General features: G+C 37.8%; 1 protein-coding gene across 11 annotated transcripts in view; it reads left to right on the forward strand.

Annotated features, from left to right (window-relative positions):
• The window catches only part of LOC109086484 (diacylglycerol kinase zeta-like), a 116582-nt gene extending 95373 nt beyond the window's left edge, over window positions 1–21209 (forward strand). For 9 of the 11 annotated variants that reach the window (XM_042760423.1, XM_042760425.1, XM_042760424.1 and 6 more), the window contains 8 exons: window positions 3577–3679; window positions 5849–5904; window positions 10342–10376; window positions 12604–12653; window positions 13787–13907; window positions 14826–14862; window positions 15183–15282; window positions 17492–21209. In XM_042760423.1, coding sequence (XP_042616357.1) covers window positions 3577–3679; window positions 5849–5904; window positions 10342–10376; window positions 12604–12653; window positions 13787–13907; window positions 14826–14862; window positions 15183–15282; window positions 17492–17608 — 619 coding nt within the window. In that variant the 3' untranslated portion in view covers window positions 17609–21209. Of the gene's footprint in view, window positions 1–3576; window positions 3680–5848; window positions 5905–10341; window positions 10377–12603; window positions 12654–13773; window positions 13908–14825; window positions 14863–15182; window positions 15283–17491 lie in introns of those variants that run through there. The other 2 variants (XM_042760426.1, XR_006160466.1) reach the window with 2 other exon arrangements.
• Window positions 21210–22790: the final 1581 nt, after the last annotated feature.

A 22790-nucleotide genomic window follows, 5' to 3' on the forward strand; every position in this document is an offset into this window, starting at 1 on the left:
TTTTTTGAAAAGAACCGGAACTGTGAGCAATTTCTAAGTTTCGGTTCCGAAAAGGGTTCTGGTGCGACACGTGACCATGCGCTGTGAGCAGCCTTGCGCCGGTGTTCTGACGAGTCTGCGTTTCCCGTGAAGGATGTCACAAACCAAATAACAGAAATTCTGCCCTGCCTCTTTAATTACTGAGCACATTGTTTCTAATACCGTGCACTCCACAGACGCTCGTGCCGCGTCGTGTCTTTAACTGCCGAACACGTTTCCCACGACTGTACTGCACTCGCGCCTTTGATAACTGTGCACGTCGTTTCGTCTGACTGTACATGTACCCGCCGCGTGCAGCACCTGCCGTCACTAAATTACATTATATTTGTCCCATGTTGTCATTAATATACATACTGACTTCAACTTGGACCACAAAATAAATAGACTGCTATTGTTACATAAGTATGAGGGTTAGATTATTTAGTGTACAGGTCATTTCAAGAGTGATAAACAAAGTGATAGAAAATATTTATTTTCATGCATTTTAAATGTTTAAAAATGTGGAAACCACTCATTGCATCACACCATCTGCTGACTGCATTATTATTTGTAAAATAGGGGCTTTATGGAGTGTGTGTACAGACGTGGCCAAAAGTTTTGAGAATTACATAAATATTGGAAATTGGAAAAGTTGCTGCTTAAGTTTTTATAATAGCAATTTGCATATACTCCAGAATGTTATGAAGAGTGATCAGATGAATTGCATAGTCCTTCTTTTCAATGAAAAATTAACTTAATTCCAAAAAAACCTTTCCACTGCATTTCATTGCTGTCATTAAAGGACCTGCTGAGATCATTTCAGTAATCATCTTGTTAACTCAGGTGAGAATGTTGACGAGCACAAGGCTGGAGATCATTATGTCAGGTTGATTGGGTTAGAATGGCAGACTTGACATGTTAAAAGGAGGGTGATGCTTGAAATCATTGTTCTTCCATTGTTAACCATGGTGACCTGCAAAGAAACGCGTGCAGCCGTCATTGCGTTGCATAAAAATGGCTTCACAGGCAAGGATATTGTGGCTACTAAGATTGCACCTAAATCAACAATTTATAGGTTCATCAAGAACTTCAAGGAAAGAGGTTCAATTCTTGTAAAGAAGGCTTCAGGGTGTCCAAGAAAGTCCAGCAAGCACCAGGATTGTCTCCTAAAGAGGATTCAGCTGCGGGATCGGAGTGCCACCAGTGCAGAGCTTTCTCAGGAATGGGAGCAGGCAGGTGTGAGCGCATCTGCACACACAGTGAGGCGAAGACTTTTGGAAGATGGCCTGGTGTCAAGAAGGGCAGCAAAGAAGCCACTTCTCTCCAAAAAAAAATATCAGGGACAGATTGATCTTCTGCAGAAAGTATAGTGAATGGACTGCTGAGGACTGGGGCAAAGTCATATTCTCCGATGAAGCCCCTTTCCGATTGTTTGGGGCATCTGGAAAAAGGCTTGTCCGGAGAAGAAAAGGTGAGCGCTGCCATCAGTCCTGTGTCATGCCAACAGTAAAGCATCCTGACACCATTCATGTGTGGGGTTGCTTCTCATCCAAGGGAGTGGGCTCACTCACAATTCTGCCCAAAAACACAGCCATGAATAAAGAATGGTACCAAAACACCCTCCAACAGCAACTTCTTCCAACAATCCAACAACAGTTTGGTGAAGAACAATGCATTTTCCAGCACGATGGAGCACCATGCCATAAGGCAAAAGTGATAACTAAGTGGCTCGGGGACCAGAATGGTGAAATTTTGGGTCCATGGCCTGGAAACTCCCCAGATCTTAATCCCATTGAGAACTTGTGGTCAATCCTCAAGAGGCGGGTGGACAAACAAAAACCCACTAATTCTGACAAACTCCAAGAAGTTATTATGAAAGAATGGGTTGCTATCAGTCAGGATTTGGCCCAGAAGTTGATTGAGAGCATGCCCAGTCGAATTGCAGAGGTCCTGAAAAAGAAGGGCCAACACTGCAAATACTGACTCTTTGCATAAATGTCATGTAATTGTCGATAAAAGCCTTTGAAATGTATGAAGTGCTTGCAATTATATTTCAGTACATCACAGAAACAACTGAAACAAAGATCTAAAAGCAGTTTAGCAGCAAACTTTTGGAAAACTAATATTTATGTAATTCTCAAAACTTTTGGCCACGACTGTATACATGGTTATAAGTAAAACAGTTTATATTTCATTAATTTAGGGAAATGAACAAGTGTCTTAGCCCTCAAGGGACTGTTTGGCCAACCAGCTTATTCCTGCTTGAAAAGCAAAATGTTATTGATAGTGTAAAAAACATCAGCTTTGAAGCACCTGCTGATTGATGGACTAGCAATACTCAACATTACTTACTACCTTCCAGCAACACTACATTCAGTGAAGGTACAAAAGTAAAAAACATTATAATAGTTCACTTAAATGGAATCAGAACCGGAATATGTTGAATTTTGACATTGCCAACCTTTAAATTAAGTTGACAGTAAGTAATAAACAGTATTGAGCATTGAGTAGTTGAGTATTGTGCATTTTTCCTTACCACTATTTTTTAAATAGTTGTTTAATGATTTTAATGGAACCGGAATTGGAACCGGAACCATTAGGCAGAACCGGAACCAGAAAATTTCTAACAATTCCCAACCCTAGTGAAGATCAAAGGATAGTGTCTCTATCTTTCTCTATCTCTCTGTCTCCACCTTCATCTGTTCCTTTCCCTTACTCTCACATAATAAAATAGTGGTCGACCGATACTGTTTTTTTTTTTTTTTTTTTTTCTTTTTTTTGACAGCCGATATCTTAGAGAGCAGGGTGACCGAGGGTTGATATAAAGAGTTTAAAGTTTGTCGATCATGCGTCTCCACTCTCCAGTGAAGCTGAACTCTCCTCCTGTCCGACCGACCGTCACTTACTCGTGATCATATGGAGATCATATGCAGGATAGAAATGCACACTTTACAAGGTCTCACAGCTGTTGCTGAATGCTGACAGTAAACGAGAATGTATTGCAATGTTACCTTTCTATTACTAATAATATAAAAGCAATCGCTATAGTACTTTTTGTATACTTTTCAGTTCCTTTTGTTTATCAGTTCTATCTGTCTGTGAGAACTGTCTGTTAACCGGCGACAGCAAACTATGAAGAGGGAGAATGTGAGCGCAGTGTGCACAGGCGCTGCCATTCTCAGCGCCGTCAACATAAAAGTCCTGCCTCAACACATCGGCCAAACAGAAAACGAATCAGCTGATGCTGATATTTCAATATATATCTAAAAAATGTTTCTGTATGTTACAGGGTATTTATTATCCGTTAGAGGTGTTTTCTCTTAACCAGACTGTAATTGTGGTTCTTTTGCTGTTCATATCACAAAGCCTTCAGAAGAATTACAGAACAAGCTCACACATCATTAATAGATTTATTAGCAGCTGAAATGTGGTATATCAAAAAATTTTAACTTTTTTTTTTGTTTGTTGGCTGCATAGATAGTGACTGGCCTGTTGTTTCAGTACCAAATATTTCTCTTGATGATGTCTCTGTGTGTGTCTCTCTCGTTGTTTCTTCAGGGGTGCAGAGCTCCAAAGGAAGCGTGTTTCCAGTGACAGTTCTGTGGCAGAAGCACTTGCACACAGTGACTCACTCAGATCAGCCAAACCAGCTCTCAGCAGGTAAGAGCTACAGAGAGAACGTTTATGATCCTCTAGAACGCATCTTGAAACTCCAGCCACGTGGATCAAGCCTGCTGCCACACACAAATAGTTTTTTTTTTTTTTTTTTCTTTGTCAGGCTGAATGTTCTTGCATGTTCTTTCTGATCTACAGTTGTATGGCCCTAAGCAGAATATTGAGTTCTGTGCTGGTATGAGAGATGCTGATCTGTGATTCTTGAGTAGTTCTCTTGTGAGAGAACTCTTTCTAGCGAATCTTTGTTATAGCAAAAAACAACTAACTCCTTTTACATATCTCTTTTTGTGAGGTTTTATTGATAATATATACAGATTAGGGCTGGCCAGTATGAAGTGTCTCAGAATAACTTCATTAGCTGTTTATTCTTGCCGTACAACAACACAACTAATGTGTGTATATCTGTTTTATAACTGTTTTATAATAGTTTCAAACGTATCTCATCCAGTCAGAGTCAGTGCCAAGTACCTTCTTACTTATTATAATGTAATAATAATGTATAATCACATATTTTATTCTGCATTCTGAATAAAAATAGGAAATCAAATGAGTTGAGTTTCACTCCCCTCTGTACGTGTAAAAGATGTGTAGATGTGCTCATCTGTGTGCTTGAGTCTATGTGTGTTCATTTGCAACTTCAGCTGTGGCCACCAGGCATTTTTTTTGTGAAAAGGATGACATCTCATTTCCTGTGCAGAAATGCATTTTGCATTTTCCTTGCACTCTGTCTCTGTCTGCGTGTGAGAGAGTGTGTTCAAACGGTTTTCGTAAAGGTTTTTTAAGGATGCATTTAATAGTTTCCAATGAGCGTTTCATGAGGGCTGCATGAAAGATTAAACTGTTTTCACATATATGCCGTAATGCTTACAGTACATTGAAGAAAATGCTGAAATATTTAATTTATTATGTTTGCTTAGAATAAGCAATATATATAAATATTTATATCCATGCTGAAGATTTAGTTTGTAAGGCAGAAGTCTCCAGAAGTGATTGTTTTTTAGATTTATTTTCATGCTTGATTGGGAACAGGAAGACATTAGACTCCTGCTTCTTATGATGATATGTGTGTATATGTGACCAGGAGAAGATGAAGAAAGTTTTCCTTAGATGCCCTTTAGTATCCCCGACCTCAAAATGGCATACAGAGAAATTAACCAACCAATGGAAACAGTTCAAAAGAGATAAAAATTCAAAAAGCTGCTGACCACGAACTGTTAGGTTTTACTGCACAGGAGACATAAGGGATATCAATGGCTGACTGTTTTCTGGTCTTATGTGAAATCAGCTCTGTAAAGCACAGAGGGCTGTCCTGGACTCACACACTCCTTTGTGTTCCTAAATGATGGGCCCTTTGGGTCCTATTAAGTTTCTCCTAGGGTCAGTGATATCTCAGTAAAGGAAACTCTAATGTCTGTCTGTGGTACATTATATAACATTTGTGCTGGCCATGAATTGATGTGCTCCAGTGGGGTCCAGGCCACAACACTGCCTGAGGGGTGGAATATCTTTTCAGACCAGAGATAATAGAACCACTGCTGTTTGTAATGGTGAAATGTGTCTGCGTTACATCACATGCTAAATGCATTCTGAGTCTTTAAAATGCCACACCAACTCAATCCACAGTCCTTTTAACTGTATTGCCATGTTGTTTTATTTGTTTGTGTGTGTGTGTGTGTGTGTGTGTTATTTATTTTCCATGCCATATCCTGTGTAACATTCTTGTTAGGGTTTGTTCTATAATTTTCTCAGCACAAAGTGCTTAACAGACTCTTTATACCTGCATGTGACATCTATTTTTCACATTTGTACATTTTATATTTTTTTTTTCAGTTGATGGAAGATTGTCACAGCTCATACTTTAAAATATTCATTAACTTTAGAATATTCAGTACTCAAAATGCAAAAACACAATGATGTCACAACAAGATAATACTGAATTGATTTGGTATTTTTTTCCCTTTTACATTCATTTACTTGCTGAATATTTTTTGCCATATAAGCATCGGTATTTCCTTTGGGAAATGCAAATCTCGTTGGTATTGTATCACAGTTATGTCAAATCATTAATGTTTATGGTTATGTATTTATCATTTTTGTCTTATATTCCCATTCATTTTTTTACTTTTTTAAAAAACAATTCTTTTGTTGTTTTGAAGTGGGGGGTGTTCATCGCTCAAATACAACAGCAGCAGATTTCAAACCTACCAGCAGGTGAGACAAAGCTTTACTGACTATGTATTTGTATTCCTCCCCTCTCTGTACCCTTTCAGCTGCATCTTCTCAGAGCTGCTATAGATGTTATTGTTGAAAATGTTCAAAGCGACTTTATTCTTTTAATCCCAGTGGGGATAGTTACTGACGGCCGGTGGCTTTTCCTTAATATGGACTATGAGTGTCTTTGCATGAACTCTAGCACAGCAGGACCTTACCATTTCTGCTGCTGCTGATTATTTTTACCAGCTTGTTTTGTTCTTTATTAGGCCCAGATGTCTCTGTTGACGTGACTTTAGAGGGTAGAAGAGTTGCACACATGCACAAGTACACACAAACTGGCAAAAAAGTTCTGCAAAGTACAATCAGAGTAGTAATTTACCCTGTTCTGGTCTAATCTAGTCCGTGCTGGTCAAGTATAGTCACTCCTTGTCTGGTTTGTTCGTGTTTTGTCTTGTCTGGCATTCTTCAGTGTTATTTCTGTCATCGTATTCTCTAACTGCTGTTTGCTTGAAGACTAAGGGCTGGTTCTCACAGAATCCGTTTTATTTTCCACTTCACTGCTTTTTGTTTTTCTGTGTAAACAGCTTCTAAACAGACATCTTTGACAATCGCAGTGTGTCTCACTGCTTTTTTAAAAAGTCTCGTGCATAAGCTCCCTGTTTTGAAGACAATGTGAAAGGTTAAAAGAAGTTCAACTTTTAAAAATACATCTCAAGACCTTGCCTTTTTTCATTCATCAGCACTGCAGCTCTACAGTTGGATAGTATTGTGTGGCATCTCAAGTTTTTGAAAGCAAAAATGCATTCTTGTATGAACAACTCCTCTTAAAGGCATAGTTCACTCAAAAATGAAAATCCTAAGATCATTTACCCACCCTCTTGTTGTTCTGTTCAACATAAAAAAAGATATTTAGAGCAGTGTCTCAGTTCATACAATTACAGTAAGTGGTGTTTAACGTTGGTCTCCTCTAGAGAAAAGTAATAAATATTTGAAATGACATTAGAGTGAGTAAATGATAAAAATAAAAAATAAAAATCTTTCTTTTTTTTTTTTGGTGAACTGTCCCTTTAAGGGATGGCTTCAACATGGTGAAGACAAGCACAAAGATGTCTTGTTCAAATTTTGAACAGCCTCATCAATCTGTTCTCATACAGCATTATCTCTTGCAGTTCCCATATTCTACAGCTCATCAATACCTCAAATCAGCTTAACGTGCTCGAAGGTTTGATTAAACCAGCAGCTTGCTCTCTCTCTCTCTCTCTCTCTCTCTGTGTGTTTATCTCTGTCTACTAGGGAAATTGATTAGGTTTCTGCTGTTGTTGGTTTAATTTTGAATAGGAGCCGTAATTAATTGATGCATGTTTTATGTTGTTTTTCTGTCATACATAAATGAGGGATTTGTACTTTCCTCTGCAATGGAATTATAGCCAGGCCCATGAGTAACTCTCATTCTGAGGCAGATTTACATCTGAACACTGATATTCAAAGCAAATAACAACAGGAGAAAGCAGAGCTCGAGTGAGAGATTAGCCCCTTGTTTCCTGTGCAGTCTGAGCGAACCATCTTTAATGTGGTGTCTGCAAATGGTAAATCAGAAGGAGCATAATAAAGGTTATATTGATGAGGAGAAGTAAACAAGGAAAGATTCGCTAGAGCAGTGGGGGCATTGCAGCCTTCATTATCAAGCTGAGATCCCGTTGATGCCCAAGTCTGATTGGTCCCTTGTGAGCTGAGCTTTGACCTTTAAAACCTTCCTACATTTAAGTTTCCTCTAATGGTATTGTATTCACAGCACAGACCATCAAGTACCCTCATTAAGATCTGCTTTTGTTAAAAGAAAGACTTCTGCTCATAAATCTCAGTGGTGATTAGAGGAGAACATTATAGTAATATATAGATCTAGTATAATAATACTAGATCGCAAATGTGATTTGTCGTATTTGTGAGAACTGGTTGGAGCTGGTGATCTGGCTCAGTAAACACCTGGCCGGTCTGGATTCAGATGGCTGTGTCTCTCTAGAGCTAATAAGGGATTTCTGGACTAATATTGAATAATTGGCCCAATGTCACATTTCTACCCTCCTGTAAATGTTCTAAATTACTAGCAATGACAGCTAGCAAAAACTCAATGACTCCATTAAAACTGCCATGAGCTATTTTGCAGTGTTGAGCATGTGTGTGAGTGCAGGGTGCACGTTAGGGTGTCTTTTTGAGAGTGTATGAGTGTGTTGTGAAAGCAGGCTGAGGAACGTCAGTAATTACAGCTGCCGTCTGGGTTACATACCAAGGAATGGTTCACACATGTTTAAACACTGGATGATGATTTAGGCTGGGCGAATAAACCACTGCCGTCTTTTCCTCTGGGATATGATGATTAGAGAGATACATTTGCCCAGATTCCACATGCATCAAGCTCTCCTAATACTTAGAGATTTGAGTGACGGTCAAATCTTTACTTCTCGTGCACTGTAATGTGAGTCCCAACTCGCCTTTTTCCATCTGAAGATCTTAGCAAAATGGATTTGGCTGAAAATAAATGTGGATGTTGATCACTTTAGCAATAGTAGCTCTGTGATGGATGAATCTGTTTAAAGTGGTTAAGTTGTGTGTTTCTCAGATGTAGTGTTGCTGTGAACTTTCAGTCACAGGAAGAATCTCTTCCTGCTGCTCTGATCATTCCCCATGGCTGACCAAAGACCAGTGCATTTGTCACGATAGAGCTATATGAGAAGATAAATTATGATTGATAGAGATGGTTTTTGATAGCTGAGAGTCGAGATTTGTGGTTTCAGGGATAAGAAATCCACTTACGTGAGCAAATTTCTCTGCCTGGTGTCTGAACTTCAGCTGCAAGGCTAGAGGAGGCATGCAAACATTACAGCAAAGGTGTGTGTGTGTTCGTTGAAAAGACATGTCAGAGCCCAGATTTATGAGCCTGTGAACTGCTTTTAATTATGGGACACACTCAGATTCCTCAGCAAGGTTAATGCTCTTTCTTTCTCTCTCTCTCTCTCTCTCTCTCTCTCTCTCTCTCTCTCACACACACACACACACACACACACAATCACTCAGACATATCACAATGGAAACATTGTATTGTGGCTTTGACTTAAGTGTTCGTGAACTCTTTTACCTTTCCCTCCCTCTTTTTCTGTCTCACTCAATTTGAGGCAATGTGTTCGAAGTTAAACAGGTTTATTGTTTCTCAATTGACCGTAATCTGACCTCTCTTGACCTCTGACCCCTACATTGCACTTCATTATGATACACCAAAGATCTGAATTATAGTCAACTCTTATATGAAAAGCTGTAGGAAGCCATTACATATTTCCTTGTGTTGTGTTTCTGAAGAAACCCAACCCAGAGCAACACTACTTCAAGCTAAATTCAGGATCCAAAGCCCTGTGTGCCACATGTCTCTATTTCTTAATGTCCCAGCCTTCATAGTGTGAGGTGGGGAGCTCTTTGATCAAATATTCTTTCAGGTGAGAGCGCACAGAAGATGCTTCAGTCAGGGGAAGAGACAGAGAGGAGGTGTACTTTGGCTGCCCCTGCCCTTACCGATCAACAAGATTTTTGGGGGAGGAGTTGAAAAGAGAGCCATCAAATCGGACACTTTAAACTTCTCATAGTGATGGTCGCACAGTGTTTGCGTACTTTGTCACAGAGAGTGGATTAGATTTAGTATTTTTGAATTTTATGTGTAGTACCCAGAAACAGTTCATTGAATAGGTTAAGTGCTTCTTAATAGAGAGAAGTATGTTTAAGATAAGCTGTAGTATTTATCAGTTTTATTTTGATCAACATAACATTAATATTACATCAAGAGATTTTACTGTTATAAAAATGCTGATTTGTGTCAGAATATACATGAAATGCACACCATCTGTGAGTCTGACCAATCGTGAAATTGTGCTGCTACTCTGGAAAAATTATGCTGGCTGATCCAGCCGACTGCTCTCAAATCGCTCCTGTGGTACTTTGGTGGCACCAGCACCAAGTTGAAACCAAATTTCTACCCACATGCCCTGCTCAAGACTCTGATCGCCCTGCGCAGTGCCATTTGAAGTCAAACAGACCTCGTGTCACACAGATAGCATTGCAGTGACATTCACAGAGTTTGGGTTCTCACCTCAATTCATCTCTTGCTCTTATAGAAGAATACTATTAAGCTCATTTGAATTCATCATTCTTTTGCTCAATTAATCTCTGAGATGTTGAATATTGAGAGGGGGATAAAAGAGTCTGCATGCATGTGCATTGTAGCTATTCTTTAGGATCATGTGAACAGCTTCATCAGGAAAAACATCAGGAGATAATTTAAGTTGAGATTAAGGGCTTTAGTTTCAGATACTTGCTGTGAAGAAGTCCTCTAAAAGATTTGTGTCAGTTGATTTGAAGTGTATCATTCAGATGTTTCTGTTTCTCCCACAGGTTTGAGAAGAACAACCTGAACAATGCAAACAATGGTAAGGAGTTTAAGTAGTGCTTCCAGTTTTGCTTTTTAGCTCTTCAGTGAATGAACATCAAGTGAACGTTTATCCAGAGTTTCTTTGAATAAAAAAATAATAAATGGAAATGGAAACACAATGAGGGCTGAATCTTAGTCTTTTCTTGTGAGAACAAGTTAGAGTTGTACAGCGTCTCAGGTCTCTGCGAGAAGCAAATTGGGACCTCTACATGTAGTGGAGGAGCAGCTCTTGCTCACTGAATCGTTTCTGACTTTCATTACATGTAAGTTGAGTGTTAAACGCTCCTTGGTCTTCGTTCTTGTTCCTTTTTAATGAGCTGCTGCCTGTCAGGAGAGGGCATGTGCCAGGACTGTGGTGTTTTCTGCTCTCTTGACATTGGTAGGGGTAGAAGAGAGAGAGGAGGAGGAAAGGACTGTCTCACAGTCTGTGAGGTACAGCGAGGCAGAGCAGGTTATCATCACTCACATTGATCCACATTACAATTCAGCACTAGCTCCAAAGCTTCCTGGCTTGAGCAGAGGAGGAATACATTTCCAAAACCTGATTTGGCCCTGTGCACGCTTTCTCTAGACAGGAAAAAAGACTCTTCAATTCCTTAAATTGGCCGAGTTTTGAGAGCTGGATTGGAGCGGGCATATCTTTACACACAGGCATAGATTTAGCCGTGCAGTGCGCTCTACAGCGCGTGTTAGCCCGACATCCCAGCTGGCTGTTTTCATATATTACCTCTCGAGGTTTGTGAAGCAACACAAAAGATCGCTGGATTAGGAAGGCAAATCTACAAAGGGCATTGCAAATCTTTGAACACAGATTTAGCATATTGAGACTGAACCCTCAGAGCCAGCATCAGCTAATGTGATTAACACCCATAATTAAAATAATATTTTTACTCCCTTTTTAACTGTCTGCTCCCAAAGCAGAACATGTTCTTGTGTAACTCTGAATAACTTAATATTGAACAAATATGCATAAGCGATTTGTGCATGCAGGCAGTTTCTTTATAATAATACATTTAAATAATAATGGAGTCATCAACTGTCATGAGGAAACTACAACAACTTACCCTGATTCTCTACAGTAAGCCTATAAAAATTATTTATATTTTAGATCTGTCGGGTTGGATTTAGCGGGAAACTGCATGCTTCCATCATTTGTCTGTGCATGTTTGTCATATTCATAAATAAAGGAAAGAAGGTCGGGTTACTGCTGTATGCAGTGGAAAGTGTCACAGCAGCACCAATGAACATCAAACTGAAAATGAATTGCAAATGAAAGGAAAAGCAATGCCTGAAATAAAACTTAAAACAACAAGGTTTGGCTTTTCAAAAATATGTTTAGTTTGCATAGCATCACATTTACTAGGTTCATAAAAAATGTCAATCTCTAAACTTTGGTATTTGCTTATAATTACTTATAATTATAATTAACTAGCCAAGCTGAAATTGTTTCCATTTTTACTTTATCTGAAATGTTAAGTGTTTGGCATTTATTAAAAAAATGGTTGTTTTAAATCAGGCACCATAAAAGCTACTTACTGTACCTTCTTGTATTTTTTTTCTTTCGGTATATCTGTCTTTTATGTGTGCATGTATGTATGTATGTATGTATGTATTTATTTATTTATTTATTTTTGGAGTCAGGTAGTTTTGATGTTGTTAGTGACATTTGCACATATGGTGCTTATGTATTCATTCATCTGTGCATAATAGTGGACTCAAAATCACCAAAACAATGTTCCTCTGCAAGTTACAAGTTACGTTTGAACCACTAGAGTGTCAAAACTCACGTAATGTAGCTTTAATTGCACGCAAGTAAAGTTATCAAAATAAGATCCAGGATCAGAATTTAAAACTGCTTCGTTCAGTTTAGCTATCAAAAACAGCACAATTATGCTTCAGTCTCAATTCACTTTTTTATGCTAATGATACTTACTGTTCTGGTCACATTTCATCTGGGTAAACTCAGTTTTTGCTATAATTACACTTAAGTAATCATATCAAAACAAGCACAAGATCAATTAAAATGGCCTCAATTTCAGTATCCATTAACTCTAATGACTTTTTTTCACACATCTAATCACATTAAATCTTGGTAAACATCGTTTGCTTTGTAATTATTTAAGTAAAAATTATCAAAGTAAGTTCAAGATCAATTGACAAACTATAAAAAAAGAAGAAAAAAACCCTGAATCTCCATTAACAGAGTACTCTTGTTTGTCTAACAGTGTCAGCAGACAATCTAATTGAATGTGTTAAGAAGAAGGACCATCAGAAGGTAAGAGCAACATTTGAACACATTAAGCACATAAATATAATAACCTTGATTTTTTGCCTTCTAGGTTTCTCAGATTTTGGTGCTGATTTTTAACAGAGGCTTTTTTTTTTTTTTTTTTTTTTTTTTTTTACACAAAATGGCTTGCAAGAGCATACACTCGGATGTTGTGTTCCACAGTGATTTAATATGGAAGAGAGCGATCTATGTGCTTTTAGTTAAATGTTCGGTAGGCCTAAAGGATATTCCGCCGTCTCTAACGCAGGACTGACCTCCCCATTAAATGTCAAGTATCTTGCAGAGCGGAGGCGGAACCAAATAAATGATCCTGCATATTCTATTGACCTTTCACTCGTTCTTGGTTTCTATGGTGACCAAACAGGCTTTCTCTAGAATGATAATCTCTCACCCCCAGCCCAAAACCTGTCCCCACTCGTAATGCCTCGGTACAGAGAGGAGACGAGGGGACATTTCAGGTATTAATAAGGATGTTTGGCACGTTGCAATGGGCAGTGTACAGTACACAGCATCCCTTCCCTGCCCCAATACGTCAATACGAACCAGTCAACTCTAACATTGAAACTAACATGAAATACGCAGAACTACATTCAGACTCACTCACACAGACACTCAGGTTTGTCTGTAATTACCAGAGTGTGGAGTACAGAGAGTCCACTGTAGATGGTGTGTAGATGGTGTCTTCTCTTTCATCTCAGGGCATCCATCATCAGGAATGAAAACTTTCTAGACTCACAGGACTGGTGATAATGCCAGTATTTTATGTCAAAACTCCTTCTGGTGTTTAAAAGTGTCGTTGCAAATTTCTGACAGATTTTGGGCTTTGTCGCATGGAAAGGTTGTTTGAACCTATTGAGACGGTAACTGGCATGTTTGCTATCAGCCTCCAGCCAAACTTGTGCTTTTCTCCTTAAGCACATCTGAGCTCATCACTAGATTCTGTTTGAATAACTCTGTGGAAACCAGTACTTTTTGTGAATTAATTTGGCAATAATTAATAAGGCTCAGACATCAGGGTACCATGTGGCTCCCCATAATGGTGCTCTCTTTGGTTTCCTATTGTTTGGCATGTGTTCATCTCAGTGTTTGTTTGTATGACTGGCAGTTTTTCTCTGCAGTTGAAGGAGCTGCATAAGAAGGGGGCAGACCTGTGTGTGCAGGACCCTGTGGGCCGCACCCTACTCCACTATGCTGTGGAAGTGGGAAGCAAGGAGATCGTCAGATACATCATTGATAATGGTAAAATGATCACATAACACATGTCTGTAACAGCTCTCAAAAGTCACTGGCATAGACAACATGACTTTGTCTTTGCAGTTTTTATGTCTGTACTGTATGTCTCTTGTTATTTCTGTTCAGCAATCAATTTAAAAGCTGCATATGTGGAAGAGATCTTTGAAAGAGTAAAGTAAAGCTCTCATCATCAGCAGTCTCTGCCTCTCTCAGTTCTCAAATACAGAGAGGGTCGAAATGCCTAAGACTACTTGTGAAAACTATATTACATTATAGTTTACAAATGATATTATTAACAGAAATTTAATTGAAATTTAAGTTGATTTGGTTACCATAAATGCAGGGCAGTATCAAATCAATTCCAATTTCTACATATTTTAAACTAATAATTTCCTCTTTTTTTATATTTGTTGTACAATACCAGTAAAAGTTGGTTCGCAACCTACTTATTCTTTGCTGTATTTTAAAATGTGGGAAAATAATAAAACAAAAGGGCATTATTGAATATTCTATATCTAGATTCTACATTTGTCATTTTGTTTGATACTACATTGTAAAACCATTTTTGTAAGGGAAAAAAAAAAAGAATGGAAAGTTTATGGAAACATCTGATATAGACATATTTTTCTTAATTTATATTTGTATATGGTGACAAATTTCAAGCTTCCAGTCCTTTAGATCAACCGGTCTCTATCATAAGAAACACATTCAGGTGTGTCAAAGCTTCTGACTGGTATCGTTTGCTTTCAGTTGCTGTTTTGTGTATTATCTGAAGTGTGTGTGTGTGTGTGGGGTGAAGCAGGTCATCTCACTCTCCCACGCAAGCTTTTTACAGCTCTTCATTAAGCAACACACCATCACCTCTGGGCACATGCTTTAGTGCGAGTTGCAAGGTTTAATATTTTTTCCCCTCTTGTTCTACAGCACCCACCGATATCCTGGATGTAACAGAGAGAGAAAAGTGAGTGCACACTCCATGCCATTTGTTATTTTTATCTGTTGACAGTAAAAGTTCAGGTTCTGTTTTATGATATTGTTGTAAGGACTAGCTCAGTCAGTTTTCTCAGGAATTATCTTGAGTTTTATTTTTTAACAGCCTCCAGCTTTGTCTTGTGTTTTTCTGCCTCCTGCCCTCTCTGTCTATTTATCCCTCTCTCTATCTCTTGCTTCCTCTCTGTCTATTTATCCCTCTCTCTATCTCTTGCTTCCTCTCTGTCTATTTATCCCTCTCTCTATCTCTTGCTTCCTCTCTGTCTGTCTCTTTCTTTCTTTATTATTCAGTGGAGAGACGGTATTGCACAAAGCGGCCTCGTTGTGTCAGAGGACAATCTGTCATTACCTGGTGGAGGCGGGAGCATCTCTCATGAAGACAGACTTACAGGTGAGATAGACATGTAGAGAAATAGTTCATGTTCATGTTTGATGCAAGAATAAAGGGATAGTTCACACAAAAATGAAAATTCTGTCATCATTTAATCACCCTCATGCTATTGCAAACCCGTATTACTTGGTTATGTGTACATACATATATGTTTTCATATTAAATGGCTTTTTTTTTTTGTATTTTTTAGATAAAAAGAAGCTTGATTCATATGGATTTGTTTTACAATGCCTTTTTTAACTTTTCTTTTGTTTTGATACACATCCTGTCAGAGTTTATTCCTCATTGTACTTGATTAGAGAATTTAGGAAGGAATGATTTCAGTAAGTTCTGAATACAGATTCATGCCAAGCCGGTTCTCTGTAGACGTTTGTGGCTTTTGGATGTCTCTCATTTTGGCTGCAGCCTCCAGCCGGTCTCCATCCCTGAACGTCTCTGTACTCAACTGCTCTGTTAGTCAGTGCTGACTAAGACCTCTGCATGAAACAAGGAACCATTCTTCCTTCCAGCAGCCCTCCCTCTCCCCCGCTCACCTCCACAGATCCAGCCAAGAGACTCAAGCTGTCCTGCAACACTTCTGATTGGTGTACCGCAAAATTACACACAGCTGTAGATACATTAAACACTAATAACTGCCTCTCTTCTTTTCAGAAGTAACATTAATTTAAAAACTACTTATTTGAAAAGATCTGTGAGGGTCTGATTTTCCACAAAGCACAAAAATCGCATTTGTGGATAGAACCCTCAGCAGTACTTTGTATCGCTTACTCGCTCTCTTTTTTCCAGTAGTTTTGTACATTTGCACCACTGAGCCTCAGTGTAATGGTCTCCTCTAAAGCTCACAGCAGTCTAAAGGGCCTTTCCCAGCTCCCATCTGATAAATGTGCGAGACGGCACTGATTGAGTCTCCTGGGCGCCAGTGGACTCTAGTCTGTCTGACAGCCTTCAGCCTATCTGTGTAATTATCAGAAATGTGTAAAGTCACCAGTCTGACACTGTCTGAGAGCAGACCAATATGATTTTTCTCTTCAGAGGATATTCCATGATTTTCATCTACCCTCATGCTCCTGACAGACTCAGTCTGAACAAGACCTGATTTAGCGGTGCCATTTTCCTGGACTGTGGTCTGTTGCAAATAACAGCTCCATCAACACTTTTCTGCCCTGCTTTCCCTCTGTTTCCATCAAATCTAAGGATCCCGCACTCTTGGTTTCTTTCAATGCAGAAAACATCAAATCTAGGATATAGTGACTCATCGTTCATTGCCCTGTGATGAAGCACAGACTCCCTCCCTCTCACTTCCTTTGCTCTGTTTCTCTTTTACAGTCTATCCATCTTCTTGTCTTTATATAATGAGCATCCCCATTATCCTTGCATCATTTTCCCCCTCTCTCCTTTGTGACTTGTATGAGGATGAATGCTGGTTTTTAAAAGCACTTTAAAAGTGTGATTATATTTCTGTTCAGCATGCCCTGCAGAGATCAGTCTCTTAACCACAAAGTATTTTTTCCCCTTCCTGTGAAACTCGTCTCTTTTAGTTCATCATGGCTTATATTCTCCATTGTGCTATACTGTAGCTACAGGACTGTAGCTTTTGACCGTTTTTCCAGAACTGCCTTTGTTTGCATGTGAAAGGCTGAAAATGGAGGGATGCAGCACCGCACTGGAAGTTGTGCAGTATGAAAAGGTGCTGGTGGCCGGCCGTACTGTACACTCTTGAACAAAAGCAGCTTCATCTGTGCCACAACAATGAAAGCGCCTTGCGGGCAGTTTGAGTGCTCCGAGCTCTGTCCAACAGGAACAGTCCAGGCCTTTCTCTCAGACTCTCAGCTCCAGGCCTGCCTGCAATTAACAACAATTACTGCAGAGCAATGCTGGCACAGGCAACAGAAAAAGAGAGGTGTTTTCTAAAAAACAACATGTTTACCATTAGAGACTCAGTGTAATCTTTGATTTCCCTTCTTCTTTGTTCATGAAGAATCTGTCTGAACGAAAATGTCCCTAATTAAGGCCTGGAGCAACCATAGATGTCCTGTGTGTTTTGCTTCAGTTCACGAAGAGTGTTCTTGAACTTCAGTTTGTGTTTGTATTTGAAATTGGAGTCTCAATGGAACAGAGAGCAGTTTAATTATAAACTGTCAAATTATTATTATTTTTTATTTTTTTTCACCTTTTCAGCATTTGTTATAATATGTGCCTTTATTTTCAGGGTGACACTCCAAAGCATCGTGCCGAGAAGGCGAAAGATGCAGAACTTGCGGCGTATCTTGAGAACCGCCAGCACTACCAAATGATCCAGCGTGAGGACCAGGAGACTGCAGTTTGACCTTTAACCTCTCACCCTTCACCTCAACTGGTGTCCTCCTTTTTGTGCCAAAACAACAGTAACCAAAAATGTATCACTGAACTGCACGGTGGTGATACATTCCTGAAGAGGGGGAGATGGTCGCACGCTTTACTGTCTCTGAAGAGGTCCCAAGCTTTCGTCATCATTCTCTGAATGGCCTGTTGGACTTAATGTCTTTCATTTCATTGCACTGCCAAAACATCTTATAGTTTGTATGTATGAGACAGAATGCATTTCCCTCTATGTTACTGCACTCATCAAGCTTGCTTTTCTAGTTTGACAATGCTGAATGTTAAATGAAATACAGTGAGGATTTAAAGATGCAGGGGCTGGTGAGGACAGTGCTGTGTCTGTCTCCAGAGTTCTCACTGTCTGTATAAGTGCACCTGGAGCGTTTACTGTAGCCCTGGCTCCACAGCTAGGTTTAGTATTGCTCTGTTATGGCTGAGCGTTAATCTGGTTAGTGGTCCAGAACATGAACCGGAAACAACATTTCAGTTAGCTTATTTCCTAATAACAGTAGAGCCATTAAATGATATTATGTTCATGTATAATGTAACTTTCTAGATTCCCCTGCACTGAAAGTGTTCAGGTTGGTTCAAACATAGGAATGTTTTCTGGGGTCTTGTTCTGAAGTATCAGAACTATTTAGATCTTTTTCAGGTGTGTTATTGGAAGGATTTAGCATTTTCATAGATTTCTGTGCTGTTTCTAACATTAAGATGTTAATAACATTCGGTACTGTAAATTTATGCGAGTAGCTTTCTGTTTAAGAGGCATTTGCACTGTAGCTTTGATTGCCTTCTTTATTCTATTCTCTGGATTTATAATTGATGTACTGAAATATAGCTTCTTTCCTACGATATTTTTAAGTAAATAGATGTTTATATTATTTGTAGCTATAAAAGATGTGTTGTCATGTTTGTATTATACAACTCTGTAAATTAGATTTTGTTTTATGAGAGTTGAGAACAGGTCTCTCTGTGATTCAGCTCATTTTTCTTACATTTTTGTGATAAAAAACACACTCTCTGTAAGAGTTGGTTTTGTTTCATTTTTTTTTTTTTTTTTTTTTTTTTTTTTTTTAGTGCTGATGTCTTAATGCAGATTCAAGATTTGGATGCTTATATTTATTTTCCTAAATCGTTAATATATTGAAATTAGTTAGGCCTTGAATGCATACATATTTAATAATATAAGTAATTTGACTTATTTCAGTTATTTACATCATAGAATGAAACTCTTCTCTGTCTAAAGACTTCTTTACATTAAATGTCATGATACAGTATGTATGCATATTCCTACTGTAATTTAGTAACACACTGTTTAGGCATCTTTAGTGCTCTTCATGTGCGGGCAGAAATTTTCAGCACTCCTTTATTTTTTGGAAAGTTTGAGTGTTTAAAAAAACCCAGCTATCCATCCATCTCACCCTTTTACCCAGACAGCTATTTGACAGGAGCCTTGATAAATGAGATCATAATCTCTGAACTCACTGAACTCTTTCAATAAACGTGACACGTCTTAATGATCAGTTTTCTTAAATTCTAAAAGACTTTGAGTTTTAGACTTTTTTGCACTTTAGACCTTTTTAGTATGAAAAATTGGGTTTGTTGTACATAATGCATGAAATTTTTTTTTATTTTTTTATCCTTTTTATGTTTCGTCTGAGTCGTCAGTGTAAAGGCTGATTGTGTAATGTGTATGAGATGAGAACACCTTTAGGTTTTGAGTATTGGTGTTACTAATTAGCTCCTGTACTACAGTAATTAAAAAGCCATTTTATATAGTTCAGACAGACACCGGTTCACATTTGCAGTCTGGGACGAAACAAAGCTAGCAAACGGCTGAAACTGTAAATGGGCTTCAAGCCAACAGCGCTTTTTACTCAGTCATGCCAACTTCATTTCTTTACTGAGGAATTTTGATCATTTAATTTTACTGTTTGAGATAAACAGCCTACAGGAGCCTCTCACGCTCACAGTGACTCAAGGGATTAAGCGACAGTTTTGTGAGTTTTGAGGCTTTCGATTTCTTCGTAATTATCATAATCCTAAAACTAGTTTGTCAGACTAATAGACAGGACAGATGGCATACAGTAGATTTGCCACAAATGTTTGAATTTATTTGCAAAACACTTAGACGAGTTTTTATCATGTACTGTAGTAGTTAGAACCATTTTTATTGTCACTTAAATCGTAGAAAGCAGTTGTATTTAGAGTATATAACAAATTCAGTTTGTTACAGTTTTTCATTTCTTGTTTAAAATATGTTAGAGCCTTGCTATAATACTCAACAGTTTTTATCTTTTTCTGTAAAACTTCTAATTGATTTGGACTTTATTTGACTTTTATTGGCATGGAGTCCTTAGAAATACAACAGCCTTAAATTACTTAAGTGATTTGCAAATATGTGTATGTCCACAATTCCATACCTGACTATTAGCAGTATGTATTTTTGACTGGAATGATGTTCTGCTGCATGAAATGGTACATGTCTATTAACTCAGTGACGTGGGTATTTTAATGGCCAGTTTTTATTTTATTATGTGTCATAGACTGCGTTTATCATATCATTTCTATACCTCTAAGAGCAAGTGAGGTCTGTGCCCCTGCATTAGCCCACTGTCGCTCTGAATTTAAGATTTTACCACCCAGACTTTAATGATATGGTTCTTTTGTTTTGATCCATTTACTCCAGCATGTTCAGGGGAGATTGTAAATAATGCTAGCAGCATCCTATTACACTCCACCCTTCTCTGCTATGATTTATTTTCATTCAACCAACAGATCGTAACTATGGTTCTGTATAGTGCTTCATTATAATTAATTCATACTTACGTGTTCTCATGCAGCTGTTTATGGCTGGACCTTACATGTCCTTCCATTATCTTATTAAAACCAAGTTTTTAATCCATAGCTTAATTTAGCCTTATCTTTTCTTCAGCGATACACTGTCAGCAAGCACTATTTTGCCATTAATTACTTTTCTCTAATATCCTATTTTTCTTCATATAGTGGAGACCCTACTGAAGTATATTCCATGTTCAGTACTTCACCACCAACATTATTAATACACACTCAATTTTGTACTGCATTATTACATAAGAGATGAGATTTTCCTTGAAATCTCACATTTTTCCGTTCTTATATGGAAATCTCCTTACTTTTACTTTCAAAGGGCAAAGCAATGTAAAATGTATGTAATTTGAATTTTTGAATGTGTTTTGTTGCTGTGTATTTTCTTACTCATTTAAGCTCTTTAGCAGTCATTGAGATGCATGAAAGCAGTAAGAAGAGGAAGAACTGCGTCTTTCATTGATTTGCAGGGAAAAGGATCTGACATTGATACCACTTAGTGTCTGGTTTTAGCTTTTGAGTTGCAGTGCAATTCAAGGCTACAAGTTATTATAGGATTTTGAAAAGGAGAAAGCAGAAGGCATGGGTTCCAGTGCAATATATTGGGTTTTAAGAAAAGTTTTATGAATATTTTGTTCTGTAACGTAGTCAATATTTATCTCTTCAGTGAAATTATTCTGTTACTGTCTGATTAATAAAATAAAGCATACTGAATATTGCATTACATCTTACAGTGCCTGTGAACAATCATTTTAAAACAAAAGAATACTCATTCTAAAGAATAAGAGTGAGATCTGATCCACCACTCAAACAAAAAGGCTTTTTCTACACCTATTCAGGCTATTTTTTTTTATATAAATTGATCAAATACTGTGGCTGCTTATTTTAAGGTAAAGTGGTCTACACTGTATTGTTTTTGTAAGTATATGGTTTCTTTGTGTGTGTGTGTTTTTTTTTTTTTTTTTTGGCTATTTATTTATTTGCTTATAGAGCTGTGGGACATTCAGTACTGATGAGGTTTAAATAGAACTATTTAGCGTTCGCTAATATATTTTTATATTTTTCAGTTTTTATTTCAGTTCAATTTTTTATTTTAATTTAGTAATTTTAGTAATTTAACTTTGAAATTAAGTTTTTAGCTAATGTTTAGATTTCATTTTATAACACAAATGTAATCGTTTTTGTTTTAATTAATGATAATAACCCTGCTTAAGTCTAATGTGAGCTTTGTTTTGAGGAGCCTATATTCTTCTGTACTGCATTCAGGTCTCCCTTTAATCCACACATGGATGAACGTGAGGCTTTAGAGTCTGGAACAACTCAGTTCTGTTGTAATTTTAATATAGTTAAATCATCTTTGTAATGTATTCACAACATTTCCCTCAGACTCAGAGGCAGGTATTAAAAAGAGAAATGAAAGCTTTAGAGTAAGTTCTACCAGAAGGACTCAAATGCCACGTGACTTACTAACAATTATCTAGTTATCCAATCACATCTTGACATCAAAAATAAAAGACTGATCTTACTCTCATACTTTGCTGCCTGTATGTGTCATACTGTAGCTGACGTTCCCCTCGTCCACATCATCAGACGGGACCTGCCAGAGTACTACAAGACCTGGACGAAGGAAGAAGTGATAAAGATATATATATATATTATATATATATATATATATATATATATATATATATATATATATATATATATATTTATAATAAAGTTCAGTTCGTTAACATAAGTCCATGCCTCGCAAACTAACATTGAACAATTTTGTTACAGAATTTACTAATTTTATTTTTAAGTTGTGTAAATTAACATTATTAAATGCAATATGAATGAACATGAAATAAACAAATGAACAATAATGTGTAAATTAACATTAACCTAGATTTTAAAATTAAGCTGTAATTGTTATGACGCCTAGCATTAACTAATGTTACCAAATGAAACCTTGCTGTAAATTGTAACAAATACTTATTTAATACAATAACGTCTTCACTTTTTGTGAACTTGAAGTAATTGCGGGTGTCTCTCGTTACATATTTATTCGTTTTTGGATTAAGAAAAAGACTAGAAGCATGCGTATGTGGGAGGAAGTGTAGAGTACATTCTAGTGACCTCTGCTTAGAAAGCACAGACTTCATCCTCAACTCTTTAACCTTTTCATGGACACTCACATGCTAGTTCACCCTTTGCCCATTTGGCAAGCGTTCCCATGACTTCCCTGTTGATCCAAAGAGGAAGAGAGTGGGGCGAGGAGGAGTGTCAGGGTTTTGTTGATCATTTGTGGTGGCTGTGAGCAG

Source organism: Cyprinus carpio, chromosome A7, assembly GCF_018340385.1.
Source record: "Cyprinus carpio isolate SPL01 chromosome A7, ASM1834038v1, whole genome shotgun sequence".
Classification (NCBI taxonomy): Eukaryota; Metazoa; Chordata; class Actinopteri; order Cypriniformes; family Cyprinidae; genus Cyprinus; species Cyprinus carpio.